At 47.4% G+C, this 16,280-nt stretch overlaps 1 protein-coding gene across 1 annotated transcript; it reads left to right on the forward strand.

The window, feature by feature from the left end:
• Window positions 1-251: 251 nt before the first annotated feature.
• On the forward strand, window positions 252-14,572 carry RUFY4 (RUN and FYVE domain containing 4). Its single transcript, XM_063079076.1, has 11 exons — window positions 252-297; window positions 422-528; window positions 3,743-3,871; window positions 4,072-4,178; window positions 4,506-4,649; window positions 5,070-5,139; window positions 6,340-6,987; window positions 7,673-7,779; window positions 9,505-9,651; window positions 13,798-13,908; window positions 14,473-14,572. Exons 1-11 carry the CDS (start codon window positions 252-254, stop codon window positions 14,570-14,572), a joined length of 1,716 nt encoding a protein of 571 aa, XP_062935146.1.
• The last annotated feature ends 1,708 nt before the right edge of the window (window positions 14,573-16,280 follow it).

Raw genomic sequence — 16,280 nt, forward strand, 5'->3', positions numbered from 1 at the left:
ATTGTGGGGACGGAAGGAGACAAGGATGTCAAGCTATGAGCACAGTGCCTGGCATCTTTGCACACTGGCCTACAAGAAAGAGCTGGTTCACCCCACTAGTTGACTCACCATGTGACCCTAGACAAGTCGCCTTCCCTCTCTAGGCACTGATTCCTCCTTTGCTTAAGGAGACAGACGGACAGCTGAGCCCAGAGTGTCTTTCCTGGGCTGCCTTTCCAAACCACAAGGAATCACATCATTCTCAAGTACCCATGGCAGAAGAGGGGGCTATCCTCAAAGTCACCAGGGACCTGAAAAGTGAGTGTGTCCTGAGAGATCTCCTGCAACTGAGGTGCAGGAGAAGTGAGGGCCCTGGGAGCCTCTCCCTCAGAGGCCTCCCTCCATGATGTCTGATGTCTGATATCTGCCATCCTCCCCACAGCTGCCATCTCTGCCATCTTCCAGGGCTATGGCGATGGGCAAGGGCCGGTGACAGATGCCAGTGCCGAGCTGCACAGATTCTGCAGCTGCCTGGAGCTGCTGCTGCAGGTGGGCCCTCTCCTCCACTCCCCAACCCTCTCCACAGGCCCAGATCACCAGGAGGCTTGCCCAGATACTGAGAAAGAGCCACTGCCTTCCTTTGTTACTATGCACTGTCTCATCTCCCTTAGCATCAGCAAGTCCCTCCTGACATCTAAACTCACTCTTGGAGGCTGTCATTGTAGCCTGCAAAAGGAGGTGGGACAAAGCTGAGGTGGGGTGGGACCAGGGGTTCAGGGCAGCCACCCTGCTCTACAAACCAAAGCTTCAAAAGTCATGCATGTCCTAGGACTGGCCCTTCTTGCTGCTGCTTAGAGCCCCAAACATAACTATCACTAAGATTCTTCAGCACTTACTATGTGCCATGCTAAGCCCTTTATTTGCCTCAAATTTTTTTCAATTTTTTTAATTTTTGGCCACAAAACAAGTCTTAATACATTTAGAAAGACTAAGATCATAGAAAATATGTTCTCTGACCACAGTAACAGAAAGAAATTTAGAAAATTCACAAATGTGTGGAAATTATACAACACTCTCCTAATTGAACAAAGAGTAAAAAGAAAAATCACAGGGAAATTAGAGAGTACTTTGAGATAAAGATCAAAGTGCAACGTATCAAAATTTATAGGATGCAGGGCTCATGCAGTGCTTAGAGGAAAATTTATACTTATAAACACCTATATTAAAAATAAGAAAAATCTCAAATCAGTAATGTAAACTTCTACCTTAAGAAAGGGAAAAAGAGCAAACTAAACCAGAATCAAATATAAGTAGGAAACAACAAAGATTACAGCAGAAATATATGAAATAGAGAATTAAAAAACAGTAGAGAAAATCAAGAAAACCAAAAGTTGATTCTTTAAAAAGATCAAAATTTGCAAACCTTTATCTATACTAAGCAAGAAAAATAGGGGGAAGACCAAAATTACTAAAATCAGAAATAAAGCAGGCATTATTACATTGTCATTACGGTTTTTTATTACATTGTCATTACAGTGTTAAGATTTAGTTTCTTTCTTTCTCATTTACATTTTTGTTCTACTGGTGGGTTTTATTCTTTCTTCTGTATTCGTGGTAGTAATTATCGTTTTTTGGATTTCAGATGCAGGACTTCCTTGGGGATTTAGGGCTGGTTTTGTGGTGGTGAACTCCTGCAGCTTATGTTTGTCTGCAAAATACACTATTTTTCCCTCGTTTCTGAAGGATAGCCTTGCTGGGTATAGTACTCTTGGCTGGGAGTATTTTTCTTTTAGTATTTTGAATATACCATCCCATTTTCTTCTGGCCAATAGAGTTTCTGTTGAGAATTCTGCTGTTAGTCTGACAGGGGCTCCCTTATAGGTGAGTTGACACCTTTCTCTTGCTTCTTTTAAGATTTTCTCTTTGTCTTTGAGCTTTGCCAGTTTGAGTATAATGGTCTTGGTGAGGATCTTTTGGATTAAATCTATTTGGAGATCTTTGTGCCTCCTGAATCTGAAGGTCCATGTCTCTTCCTATACCTGGAAAGTTTTCCATTATTATTTCACTGAGTAGGTTTTCCATGCCTTTTCCTTTCTCCTCCCCTTCTGGAACAACTGTGATTTGAGTGTTAATGCACTTAAGTTTGTCTTCTAGCTCTTCTAGATTTCCTCCATTTTTTAAAATTCTTTTTTCCTTTTTTTATCTACCTGAGTTATTTTGAAAAGACCATCTTCAAGGTCAGAAGTTCTTTTGTCTACTTGTTCTAGCCTGCTGCTTATCAGTTGTGTTTTTTATTTCATTGAGTGAATTTTTCAGTTCCATGAGTTCTGCTACATTCTTTTTTAAGGTATTAATCTCTTTGTAAATGTGTTCCTTCATATCTTGGATTTTTTTTTCCTTGTTTCCTTATGTTGTCTGAGTCTTCTCATATCTCGATGAGTTTCCTTAAGATTGTTCCTTGGAATTCCTTTTTCAGTCATTTCAAGGGTTTCCTGCTTTTACTAGGTCTGGCATTTGAGAATTACTGTATTTTTTTTTTGGTAGTGTAATATTTGCTTGGGTTTTCATATTTCTAGTATCATTACATTGGTGTCTGGCCATCTGGTAGAACAGTTGTTTTTTCTATTACTTTGGAGTGGGCTTTGAGTAGAGAGAGATCCTCTTCTTTTTATGGTCTTCACTGTTGACTCTCCTTGTGTCGATGCAGTTGAGTGTCTGGCAGGTTGCCTGCATGGTGGCTCTGTCTACTACTGTGGCATAGAGCCACTTTTGTGGCAGCCGTGGCTGTGGTTGTGGCTGTGGTGGACCACCCACACTGAAGTAGAGCTTTCAGTGTGCTCTCGTACGTGCTTCCAGAAGGTGGGGGGCTGCCCTCAGCTCCTGCCTAGGACCCCAGGCATTGCTCTCCTGCCTGCTTCTGGGAGGAGGGGCTGCCTCAGCTCCTACCTGGGTCCCTGGGCATTGCTCTCTTGCCTGCTTCTGGGTGGAGGGGCTGCCTTCAGCCTGTTCTACATTATTTAATCCTCTGAGGGGCTTGGCACCCTTCCCCACATACAGAAATATCCTTTCTCCTCCTTTGGCTTCACCTTTTGCCAGTCTGCCACTCCTCTGCTGTACTCCAGCTGCACTGGCTGCCTGGATGTGCCTTGGGCACAACAGGCTTGCTCCTGCCTCAGGGCCTTTGCACTTGATAGTCCCTCTGCCTGGAATGCTGCCCCCCAGAAATTTGCATGGCACACTTTCTCACCTCCTTCAGATCTGGAGGCTTTTTCTGGCCACCTCAATCTAATTTTCAACACGTACACATGCATGCATGCATACATGCACACACACACCACTCTTTCTATTCTCTTTCCCTGCTTTACTTCATCTCCAGAGCAATCATCACTATCTAACATGTTGTATGTATGTTTTACACATTTGGCCTGGTCATTGGCTACCTCCCCTACCAAGATATGAGTTTTTATTAGGTCAGTGTGTTCATTGCTGTATCCCCAGAGCTTAGAACAGGGCCTGGCACATATTAACTGCTCAGCTAATGTTCCCACATGAATGAAGGAGAACACTGAGGCTCACAGAGGTCAAGCAGCTTGCTCCTGGTCGCATAGCCAGTAAGGGCACAGCTAGGACCTGAAGCCTAGGACCTGAAGTCTGTCTGCACAAACCCTTTTCTCTACTGCATGCCTGCTCAGAGTGCTGGAAGGTGACATGCAGTCTAGGAGGAAGCACTGCTATACTTTCCTTTCCCTCATCTTGCTTCCAGTTTGACCAGAAAGAGCAGAAGAGCTTCCTGGGGCCTCAGAAGGATTACTGGGACTTCCTCTGCACTGCCCTGCGGCAACAGCAGCGGGGTGACACAGAGCTGACCTGCTTCATCCGCTCACAGGACAAGGTATCCAGGGTCAGGTGGTAGGAAGGCTGACCTGAAAAGCATGGCAGGCCCCACCACCAGGCCTTGATGGGAATGGCTGCTGGGGGTGGGGAAGGGGATAGGGCCCATCCGAGGCTACTTTCATGTAGTCCCTGCTGTGGTGGCTGAGCTCCCACAGTCCTAATACCATCCTCCCTTTTTTGTCCCCTGTACCTCTGCAGTTGAAGACGCCCTTGGGAAAAGGCCGTGCCTTCATCCGCTTCTGCCTGGTCCACAGACAGCTGGCTGAGTCCCTGCAGCTCTGCCTCCTGAACCCACAGCTCACCAGGTGGGGGTGCCTGTATATTGTCCTACAAATACTGCCTAAGACCACTTTCCCTCCCTCGTGAAAGTGCCTTCCTTACTCCAGATGGATGATTTAACATCAAGGACAATTAAAATGAGAGTCAGAAAGGAATAGTCAGGGAAGTAAGAGGAGAAGGGAGGGTAAAACCCAGGAGTCCTGCTAGCATAATGGTGCTTGGGCCTCTGCTCCCAAAGGGCCACCAATGGGGAACAGTCCCATTATGGTGTATAGTGAAGGCAGAACTCTGGGATCAGAGGTGATAATAGCAATAGGGTAAAAGTTTAAGGGTGTTGATCATGGTAAATACAGGGAATGGTATGGCCCCCGGAGCCCGCTGTTGTGTCCTGACCTCCGAGAAGACATTCTGGACTCTCTCTACACTCTCAATGGGGTGGCCTTTGACTTGGACCTGCAGCAGCCAGATCTGGATGGGGCCTGGCCCATGTTCTCAGAGTGAGTGGGTGCAGTGTGGAGGGAGACTCTCTTCAATGCCTCTCCCATTACCACATGCACCCCAAGCAAGCCCCAGGCTCTCAGCCTCCATCCGCTTCTCCTTCCCTTCTTGCTCACTGATGCCTGATCCTCCACTCCCTAGCCTTCCCTTTTCCCTGTGTATCGTCATGCTATCCCATCATGCTGTATAGAATACACACTCCCTAAGGATTTGTTGGAGGGTTGAAAGGATGAACGGAGGGTGGAATACTAGGATGGAATATATGGAGGAATGGAGAGTGGGATGCATGAAGGAAGAGGGGGGAATGCAGGAAGCATGGTAGGATTAAGTGGTGGTTTGAGAGATAGGGTATCCTCCATCTGAGGACCAAGTTCACCACTAAAGAAAGGCCTAGGGTTCCCTGCCTCTTTCACTTTCAGATCACGCTGTTCCAACTCCAGCCAGACCCAGGGCAGAAGACCTAGAAAGACCAAAGGTTCCCCAAAGAAGGTACCTCTACCCCACCTTCACTCTGAGTTGCCTCTTCCCCATCTTGCTGAAACCCCCAGGTTGGGCAATAACTGGGCTCCCCGCTCTGAGTGTATACAGAGCCCTGACCCAACTGGACAGACAGAGAGAGGACAATGTGTGGACCAGGGACTGGGGAGCCACAGGGGAGGAGAGGGCTCATATTCCTAGGGATACCCAGGAGAAAAAGAAAACAAACACTAGCACCATTCACAGGAGCCGCAGGGCCCAAGGGAGGAGGAGGTATTGAGGAGGGCGACTGGAATCTTGCAGGAAACAGACAAGGGAGACAGAATCTGCCACGTCCCCTGCACTGGACAATTTGCACATGCCTAGCTCAGTTCATAACTAAAGAGCCAGATTGCCTTGTTCGAAGCCCAGCTCCACCCCTTAATAACCCATGGACCTTGGGCAAGTTACTTATCCTGCCTCGTGGTGTGATTGTGAGGATGAAGTGAGACAACCCGTGTGCAGCCCAGAGCAAGGCTCCTGGCCACATGCTCATGACATGGCAGCTGTGGTCATCACTGGTTAGCATCAGTCCACAAGCACGTTATGCACCCCTGCCAGCTCCAGGCTCCAGGTGCAGATGCTATTAGGATTCAGTTTCTGACCTGAAGGAGTTCAAGTTCTGTCCAGGTAGTCTGACCCTAAAGGAACACATTGCCATACATGTTAAGTGTAGTGACACAGACATGGACCGAGAACACGGCACACAGAGAAGGCTTCTTGAGAGAGGTCCCTCTCAACTGGGGGTCGGTCTCTGAGCTTTCATCACAACCCTATAAACATGGCATTATAATTCCCATTGTGCAGATGAGAAAACTGAAACATAAAGTCAAGTTCAGGAGGAAGGGTCAAAGGAGAGAGGTGCGAGGAACTTGGGGGAACCAGATCAACACAGGAGACCCGGGTGGAGGAGGGACGTTGGCTAGAGGCAGGGGAGGACCGGGCATTGGGAGGCTCTGCTGTTCCCTCACCATACCAAAGCTGGTACCTCAGATCACCTGGGATGAGCCAGAATTCAGCTTTCAGGTCTGATAAATCAAAATTTCCAGTGGGAGGAGGGGGGCCAAGAATCCAGATTTAGCAAGCGCCTTGCATTAGGGCGCAGCCTCTCCCACGCACCAGGCTAATGAATTGGTGCTGAGAGGGATGACGGGTTCTGGGGTTTCTCTGCAGATATCAGCAGCATTTGGAGGCTCCAAGGGAGTCCAGCTGCAGGAGCCACACACCCGTCAAGCCGGCTGTCTTCAAGAGGAACCCAGGGAAGTTTGGATGGCTGGACTCTCTGGGTCCCAGGAACACAAACATCTTCCCCACATTTTGGGAAAGAGGAGAGAAGATTCCAGGAGCTGCGGGTCCCTCCAGAGCATGTGGGAAGCAAAGGGGGAGGGGCTTCAGCTAGACCAGGAGGAGGAAGCCCCAAGGACAGGGATCCTCCTGCAGAGTTCATCACCCAGCAGTCAGAGACACAGGGAGGGGGACAAGAGTTCCCAGAAGGAGGCGATAGGGACGGAGGCCGAGGGTACAGGGCCTCTGCCAGGTGCAGAGGTGCAGAGAATAACAGAGGGCACTCAGGAAGGGGAGGCAGGGGGGGGCCATGTCCAGAGGCTGCTAGCCCCCAGCCCCAGAGGGACGACAGAGAAAGCACCATCAGGGAGCAGGCAGGAGTGGGGGGTGTCCAGCATTCTGGGGGAGGCCTGGGTCCTTCGGGGCCTGGGAACAAAGGAAGGCTCCACCACAGAGAAGCCACAAGAGCAAACTGGAGTGACCAGTGAGGCCAGGAAGGAGGAGCAAGCAGAGGTGCCCTTGCAGGACGTGGTCAAGGTGAGAGCAGTTGAGCTCCGTCTATCCTCCCCTCTCTGAGCTGGCCCACAGATGGGGTCTCCAGCGGTAGCCTGGGGGCCGTCCCAGGCCGCTGATCAATTGTTATTGGCCGGCACAGGAATCTTATTCGCGGATGCCTTTGGAAGCCATGAGTTGTTCAGTTCCCCACAGTCCCCACCTGTCCCCATTACCTGTCACTCAGCCCACTTTCTCATCGGTGCTTCCTGCCAGCCCCTGTGGGCAGTTGAGTTTGAGATCCTTCCCAACAGTTCTTCGGAACTGTCACTTGTTCTCGAGTTCCAACTCCCTCATTATGGCAGGTCTCCTCCCCATACCTAATTCTACTGTCACAGGCCCCACCTAGTGGCTCCTGTAGAGGCTTCTCCCTGAGGTCACCAAGATTGTTCCTGAGCCTTCCTTCAGCCTCCTCCCTTGCCAGGGTCTTCCAGGTTCTTGAACTTTGTAACTTCCACCCTTCAGTGAAGGAAGAAATGGCAGCCCCAGGCTCCCCCGGCGGCAAGGCCAGGGACAGAGCCAAGCATCCCAGCTCCCTGCGCTGTCCCTCGTCCTGCTCTCCACCCAAGGGCACGATATGTGGCCCATGGGCATGTCTGTCAGGTCAGCCGCGGGGCTGGGGTCTCTGTCCTCCTCCTTCAGCTTCCCCTCCCCTCCTCCCCCCTCTCAGGGCCTCAGACTTGGGCTCCAGAAGGCCGAGGAGCGGGCCCAGCGCCAGGAGCAGCTGCTGAAGGAGCAGGAGGGGCAGCTGCAGGTGCTTCAGGAGCAGCTCAGCAGGTAACCTCTGCGGCAGCAGCACAGGCACCCGGAGGTGCTTCCTGGCTCCTGCTGTCAATCAAGGTCAAGCCAGAGGGCGCATGAGCACCTCGGTGCTCCAGGCCCTGTGCTGGGCAAGGCTTTGGGATGCTGAGGCGTCGGGGGTGTTGCTCCTGACCACAGGGGCCGCCCACCACCCCCCTTGGCCAGCTCCCTCCCTCACCAGCCTCCCTGTACCCCTCCTTCCCTCCCACACTCACCTTTGCCCTGTTCTGCTGTCTCCTACGCATGCTCCTTCCTCTTTTCAATCCACACTGTGCCCGTCCCCCACCACACTGCTCCACCCCTTTTACTCTGTCTCCCTCTTTACTCTGTGTGTGTATCTTGTTGCCTGTTACACAGTCTCTCTGTAGCTAACACTTACTGAGAATTACTGTGCCCCGGGTGCTTCCTTGTAACAACAATTATACAGGTTCTGTAAGAACCCCCATTTTGTAGATGAGGAAACTGAGGCTCACAGAGGATCCACTATTCACCCCACATCAGCTCGTCAGCAGAGGAGTGAGGTTCACACCCTGCAGCTGCCTCCGGAGCCAGTGGCTCAACACTGCCCTCAGCCAGTATTTGCTGTTCCTGCACTTCAGTGTCTCTCAGTGTCCACTAAAGACAAAAGGAAAAGGCGAGAATAGAGCTAAGGAGCAAGAGCAAGCCCAAAACTGAAACAGAAATTTAGGAAAGCCGTGTTTTTAATATTACTTTTTTTAATTGAAAAGACAATGTAACATGACTTTTTTAAGTATTTTAAAGCAAAAAAATCACCTCAAATCCTATACTGCTCTCTCCCCCTTGCACAGTTTCCTTCTGGGCACAGTCCATGTAGCCGGGGTCCCCAGGCATCCACCTTCCCTCCAGAGAGCTGCCATGATCATGAAAAACCTTTCAAGAAAGTTACATTTTGAAATGGAAATGTTAAAAAAAGAGAGAGAGAGAGAGAGAGAGAAAAGAAGGGAAAAAAATAGAAATTTGGCTCATCCCCTCTAAAGGAGCATTCAAGGCTAAGCCCTGTTTTCATTTCTCTGAATGGCTGGGGAGGAGTAGCCTGCAGGTGTCAGACCATACACAGGGGTCAGTTTGGTGTTCACATTGTGTGTGTGTGCACACACATGCATGTTGTGTGTGTGTGTGTTGTGTTGTGTGTGAGTTGTGTGAGAGTGTGGTGTGTGTGTGTTCTGTTTGTTCCTGTTGTATTGTATGTGGTGAGTGTGTGTTATGTGTGTGGTGTGGTGTGTGTGTGCCCACATTGTATATCTGTTATGTATGTGTGCATTATAGGTGTGGTATGTGGTGTGTGGTATGTATTGTTTGAGTGTGGTGTGTGTGTGTGTGTTGTGTGGTGTGTGTAGTTTTGTGTATATGTGTGTGTGTATGTGTATTGTGTTGTGTGTGTGTATTGTGTTGGGTATGTGCATTATGTATATATTGTGTTGTGTATTGTGTGGTGTGTGGGGGTGTGTGTGTGTGTGTGGTGTATGTGTGTGTGTGTGTGTGTGTGTGTGTATTGTGGTGTGTGTGTGTGTGTATTGTGGTGGGGGTGTGTGTGTGTGTGTGTGTGTGTGTGTGTGTGTGTGTGAACTTCGGCTGCTGGGGCACCACCAGCTTCTCCCTGGGAGCTCCCTGTCAGGCGGAGGCCCCTCCTAGCTCAGTCACAAATGCTGAACTCAGAACTCAGCTTCCTTCTGTGTGCAGGTATCAGGAAGAGAGAGCCCGGCTGCAGGCAGAGCTGGAGCAGAAGCAACAGGAGGCTGAGAGGAGGGACGCCATGTATGAGGAGGAGCTTGGAGGGCAGCAGGCCCTGGTCCAGGCCATGAAGAGGCGGGTGCTGGAACTGATTCAGTAAGGACAGGGACAGCGGGGCGGGCCGAAGAGGGGACATGGTAAGGGATGTGGAGGCCAGGACAGGAGCATTCTACTCCACTAACTACTCTCAAGCAGGATTCCAGAACTTTCTATATGGTAACTCATTTCCTTCTTTTAGCCACCTCCTGCTGCTATCCCCATTTTACAGATGAGGAAATTAGGGATCAGAGAGGCTGACTTGGTCACCAAGGACACACACCATACAAATTACAGAGTCCTCTGACAATAAAGCACACTTGCACCCCAACCTACCCCCACATACACACACACCTACTAACATTTGGAGAAGTGAAAGGGACTCATGGGCTGAGAATGGGACAAGGAGGAAAAGGACACAGGGGTTAACCAAGAGGTAATTACATGTCCCACACCTGCCTGCCCACGGGACTTCCTCAGACCCCTGGGCCTGCTCTGAGTCAGCTGTCCCAGCTTCCAGAGGTTCCAAACAATTTTTTTTTTCTGGTGCTAAAGAAATTAATCACAACATCCTCGGGTAGGGAACCCCATACTGTATAATGGCATGTCACTGGCAGAAGCTTTATGGCAGATGTGACCTTAAGCAGAAAAAAAAAATTTTTTTTTAAAAGGCACAGATGTTGACTTCTGCACCAAGACGGTGGTGGACTGACCTCACCTCATCTATTCTCCATCCTGAGATCTCACTAAAATGATTGTAAAAGAATAAAATTTAGAGAGAAAGGTATAGGAACCCACCACAGATGAGAGCATTCAGCTAATGTCCAGAACCTGTAAAACAGATGGAGAAATGTATACAGTGTGGAGTCCAAGTTATAACTTCAGGACCCAGAGATCCCAGGAACACAGATGGCAGAAGTGAGGTGAGGATAAAGTCCTTAGAAAGAGCAATCTGCAACCCTGCCTTCTGCCTGCCTGCCCACCTGCAGAATATCCAGCAGCCGGGGCCTGTCTCTCAGGCAAATAATCAAAAGGTCCTTCTCTAAAGGAATTTATATGTCACAGATAAAAGGCCAGTTTGTCCTGTCATTTGGGGGTCTGGTGTAGCAAGTAGCTCCCTGCCCAGTCTCCCCCTCCCGCCTCAAATAGAAACCACTACTCAGAGCTCCAACCAGCATTAAACAAGAAATGGCAACCAAGGATTCTCAGCCATTTGAGAAGAGTCTAGAACATAAAAGAGTAGATATGGAGATAAACAAACAAAAAAGATTCATCTCCCATGAAACAAGATGCTGTGAAAAGCAACAGTCAAAGGTGTGAACGATTCTTAGAAATTAAAAATATGACTGCTGAATTTCTTTTTAATTCACGAAAAGCATTAGAAGAGAAATGTGAGGTAGTCTCTCAGAAAGTAGAATAAAAAGCACAGAGAGATGGAAGTCACAAGAGAAGTAGTTAGAGACATAAAGAATCAGTCCAGGAGTTCCAATATCCTCTCCAACTGACAGAAGTTCCAAAAAAGGAGAGAATAAGGTGGAGGAGATTATCCTGTAAAATATAACAAAGATAAAAATATGAGAGAATTTCCCAGCTCTAATGGACAGAGGTCATCAGAATTAAAGATTTCACTTTATGATCAGCACAATAAATAAAAAACACAACAAAACCCACACTTAGATACATCATTATGAAATTTCAGTAAAAGACACACAGAATATAGAGAAAAGGTCACCTATAAAAGAAGTAGAACCCAAAGTGTGTCAAGAGTCCATGGTGTCATACTTTCTGAGTTCTGAGAAAAGCTCACTTTTTCCCTAGAATTTTGTGTCAAGCCAAGCAATGAATTCAGTGGGGAAGGTGATAGAGCAAAGACATTTTTCAGACAGACAGGTCTCAGGAAATTCACCTCCTACACAGCCTTTCTTAGGAAGTTAGTTGAGGATGTGTTCCGGAAAAATAAAGAACTAATCTAAGAAAGGAGAAGATGTGGAATTCAGGAAACAGTAGCTCCAGCCTAGGAGAGAAGAAAAGGGAACTCCCAAGATGGCAAGTGGGCAGCAAGCCCAGGGACTGTCGGGTTAGATGGTGGCAGAAGCGTCAGGGTCCAGGAGGAAGGTCTCTAGGGAACAGGGTAATCAAGAGAATGTAAAGGTTCTTCAAAAAGTTCATGGAAAAATGGAATTGAACGATAATACAGATCATTTCATGAGCTTTTTGAAGACCACTTGTACCTAATATGATGAAGAATTTGTGGAGAAATAATATGCTAAAGGCAAGTAATGCAAGAAGCAAAGAAAGGCAATTAAAAATTCCTAGAAAAACAAAAGCCTTCCAGAAGGAAAATGTTGTAGAACACATCTCAGCTCTTTGGAAAGTAATTTGTATAGTGTATATATTATCTAACATGTATATTGTATATATTACCTAAAAATAATTTGTATACTGTACATATTACCTAATAATGTAAATAATATTCATTGATTTGTTTCAGTGCTAGAATCTACCTAAAGGCAAAGCACAGGAGACAATTATAATTCTAGAAACAGAATATAAATGGCACTCACTACCTTAACAATATTAATAGAATCCAATACAATGTTCTATGGAGATGGAAATGTTCTATATCTGTGATGTCCAATATGGCAGCTGCCAGGCACATGGAGAGACTGAGCACTCTAAATATTGAGCTGGTGTGACTGAGGAACTGAAATTTTCGCTTTATTTAATTTTAAATAATTTTAATTTAAATTTTAATAGTCACATGTGGCCAGTGGCTACCATATTGAATGCTGTGGGAAAAGGTGACAAGTTCGGAGGTGGGGAAAGGAGGAGAGCTGAAGGGAAGGACTTCACCATGTCACAGAAGGAGTCACAAGACACGACCTAAAGCTAATAGAATGAGAATAATCATGTGAGGATTTTCTGCAAAACTACAAAGATAACCCACAGAGCAACCAAACACAGGGATAAAACCACATTGGGAGGAAGGAGGAAAAGTCAGTGAGGTTGGTAATACATGAGCTAAATCCTTTGATATCAAGGGACGGAGCTCAGTAGAAAATGTTCTCTATTGATAAGTCAAGAAGGAGGGATCTGAGTATGTTACTTAAATATGGAAGTAACACCATGGAGAAAAGGCTAAACGACATAAGAAACAATTTGTCCTGAGAATGGGAAAGAATTAGGAGGATGTCTGTTGCCTGTTGATATAAGCCCTTTTGTACTATTTGAGTTTTAAACCACATGTATGTATTATTTTGTGAAAAAATGTAAAACAGCCCTTATTCCTAAACGTTCTTTTAGAAAAGTTTGTACTAAGTACCAACTAAGAGATAATAGGCATCATGTGCTGTATGAGTCTGGAGCAAGAGCCCGTGCGGCTTCCATGATCAGGGAGCACTCCTGGGAGGAGGCGGGATGTGCACAGGCTGTTAAATAAGGGGTCAAGGTCAGGCTGGGCGAAGGAGGACGGGGGAGTGTCACCATCCGTCTTCCCAAAAGGCTAAAGACTAATTCAGCTCCTATGCGTGTCTCTCTCACTATCTCTTCATTCTCTTTGTCTTGCTCAACTCCAATGTCTCTTTCTCTGTCTCTCCATCTCTCTCTCTGTTTGTCTCTCCCTCTCTGTCTGTATCTCTGTCCCTCTCTGTCTCTGTCTCCTCTGTCTCTGCATCTCTTGACCTGTGTCTTTCTCTCCCCCTCTGCATTTATCTATTTCTTTGTGTGTCTCTCTCTGTCTCCCTCTCTGGCTCTCTATCTTCCTTTCTCTCTCTCTAAGTGACTGTCTCTCTGTGTCCCTCTCCATTTCTGTATCTCCATCTTTCTGCCTCTCTTTCCCTGTTTCTGTCTCTGTCTCTCCGTCTCTTTTTATCTGGATGTGTATCTCTGGTGACTCCCTCTGTCACCCTGTCTATCTCTCTCCACCCCATCTTTCTTTCTCTGTGTATCCGTATCTCTATATATTTGTCCCTATGTCTCTGTCTGTATCTCTGTCTTTCTGCCTCTCTGTCCTTGTTTCTGTCTCTTTCTGTCCCTTTGTGCATCTCTGGTGACTCGCCCTGTCACCCTATCCATCTTTCTCTGTCTTCCTCTTTGTCCTCATGTTTCTCTTTCTGTCCCTCTCTGGCTCTGCATCTGGGTCATTTCCATCTTTCTGTCTTCCTGTCTGTGTGTATGTCTCTCTCTCCACCTCCACGCCCACATCAGAGAGAAGGACCACCTGTGGCAGAAGCTCCAGCATCTCTCTTGCACGGTCCCTGGGTGCTGTGTCGGCTGTCACAAGATCTTTGGCCGACTGTCTCGGAGGTATCCGTGCAGGTAATGAGAAGGGCCCAGAATCCTTCCTCCGGGACCGCCCAGCCCACAGCCCCCTTCCCGCCCCCGGGAGGGAGGGACACTGGCACTGGCACTGGACATTCATGAAAAGCCACTCATTGACTCTGCCTGGCTTCCAGCACTGAGCAGAATCGTGAAGAACAGTGGAAAGGGGTCAGATGAGGAGCGGGTCCTGGAAGGTGGGATTGTGTAGCGCTTCAGAGAATGGACTGACATGGGCTTCTGTCTGGGAAGAGAGTCCCAAACAGAGGAAGCTGCTCCCGTCTCCTTCCTCTGCCCTCGTGGTGGCAGGACAGGCCGTGGGAGAGAGGAAAGTGACCACCAGGGGAAGCTGCCGTTTGGAATTAGAAACTCTGGAGGGGTCCCCGGGTAGCAGGAGACCCTTTAGGATGGGGCAGACCTCCTGAGACAAGGGCCATTCTGCTGGGAGACTGGAAACAGCCAGGTGGACCTGAAGGTGTTGGAACTCCATGACTCCCAGCCCATGCCAGGTGCTCCCCCAGCCAGCTGCGGAGGCCACCAGGCTTCCCTGTCTCTGCTCCCCAGGCTCTGCGGGGGCCTGGTGTGCCACGCCTGCTCTGCGGATTACAAGAAGAGAGAGCGCTGCTGCCCACCCTGTGCCCAGGGCGAAGCCCAAGTCACCTGACCAAGACCTGCCCGGGACCAGACACCCCACCCACCTACCCAGCCCTCCTGATCCAGTCCCTCCCACAGCTCTTCCCAGTCCTACCTTCTAGAAGATGGTGATCTAAGGCAGCAGCACTTCTGTACACAGACTGCAGGTGGAGGAGCCAGGCTGGCAGTCAGGAGACAGGGTCTGGCCCTGCGGCTACCACTCATGAGCTGGTATGGTCTTGGGTTCTTCAGCAGCTTCCTGTCCGGAATCTGCTTCACGACTGTTTTTGTTTTCTTTTCTTTTCTTTTTCAAAGCTTTATTGAGGTACTATTGACAGATGATAATCAGATAAATTGTAAAACTTGATGAGTTTTGACTTGCATATACGGCCATGAACCATCACCATGTCCACGTAATAAACACATTCATCAGCCCCAAAGTCTCCTCATGCCCCTTTGTAATCTCCCTCCCCCTAGCCCAGCCCTCGTACCCAGGCAACCATTTTTTGTCACTGTAGACATTCTCTAGAATTTTATTTTTTTTCCAGGTACGGATATATTTATTATTAATCATTTATACAATTTTAATGTATTTTACATAAGTAATCTATAGTTGTGGTTACAAACATTTTACTTGTACAGAAAGTATAAAATTAAAAGCAAAAATCTTTCTCCTCATTATGTGCTTATGGTCTCTCTCTCAGATTTGGCCCATTTTAGTAACTTTTGTTTTTAGTTCTTCTAATGGTTACTTCCTAACCGCAAATATACATTTACCCTGTTTTTCCATTAATCAACTTTAGACAGTATTACTATCAGAAATGAGGCAGTAGCTATCTTCTCCTTCCATCCTCTTCCAAGATTTCTGTCATATTTTCCCTTTTGAGTCATCCATTTATTACATCTATGCTGTTAAAAATGTAAAATAAACCAAAACATATAGCCCTGCTGCAGAAAAATGAGCAATGGAACAGACAACCCAGTGCCTCTGTAACCATGTTTGTCAGCAAAAAAAAAAAAAAAAAAAAGCAGCAGATGCACATTCCAGTCCCTTGTGCCTTCCGTGAAGCACATCCGGTGGCCATACAGAAGTCACAAATAGAACTCCAGCTGGGAGGGAGTCTGGAAATGTAGGTTTTGCCTTCAGCCTCTGCAGAACAGAGAGGAACACTAGAAAGAAAGTGGAAATACACCGAAGGCCAGTCCACCATATCCATCATGCCAAGTATCTCTAATGAAACCACGATGGAAGATCAGACCTGCCAGATTGGAAACGGACTCATCTGCCTCGGGTATTCCCAGGACTGAGGTGAAATGGATTCTCTCTTCCTTCTCTGCTCTTACCTGATCAAAACCATGCCACATTTAAGTTTGCTTCTTTTTAGACTATGAGTCTCTTGTATAGATTTTTATTTTCCTGGAGTTACCAATTGACTTTTTTTTGGCATGTGACAAAATATAATTTGACTTCACCTTATCTCTAGATCATTCCGCTTCATAAACATTGGTCGTCTATGTTCCCAATACATTCATCTTGAAGTCCTCTGGGTTTCTGTTCTAATTTGGATCACTGGAGCAATAATATTTTTTACGTCTAAGAACTTACTGTTCTCTGTTACTTTTTATGACAACCTCTCCTTGTTTTATATACTAACATCTTGAGAAGTCCTCTTCTATTTCCTAATTGCCTTTGTTTTCTCCTGGTTAGTTGTTTCATTGATTCATCTCGATCCATGACT

This window comes from Cynocephalus volans, chromosome 1 (genome assembly GCF_027409185.1).
Source record: "Cynocephalus volans isolate mCynVol1 chromosome 1, mCynVol1.pri, whole genome shotgun sequence".
In the NCBI taxonomy this organism is placed as follows: domain Eukaryota; kingdom Metazoa; phylum Chordata; class Mammalia; order Dermoptera; family Cynocephalidae; genus Cynocephalus; species Cynocephalus volans.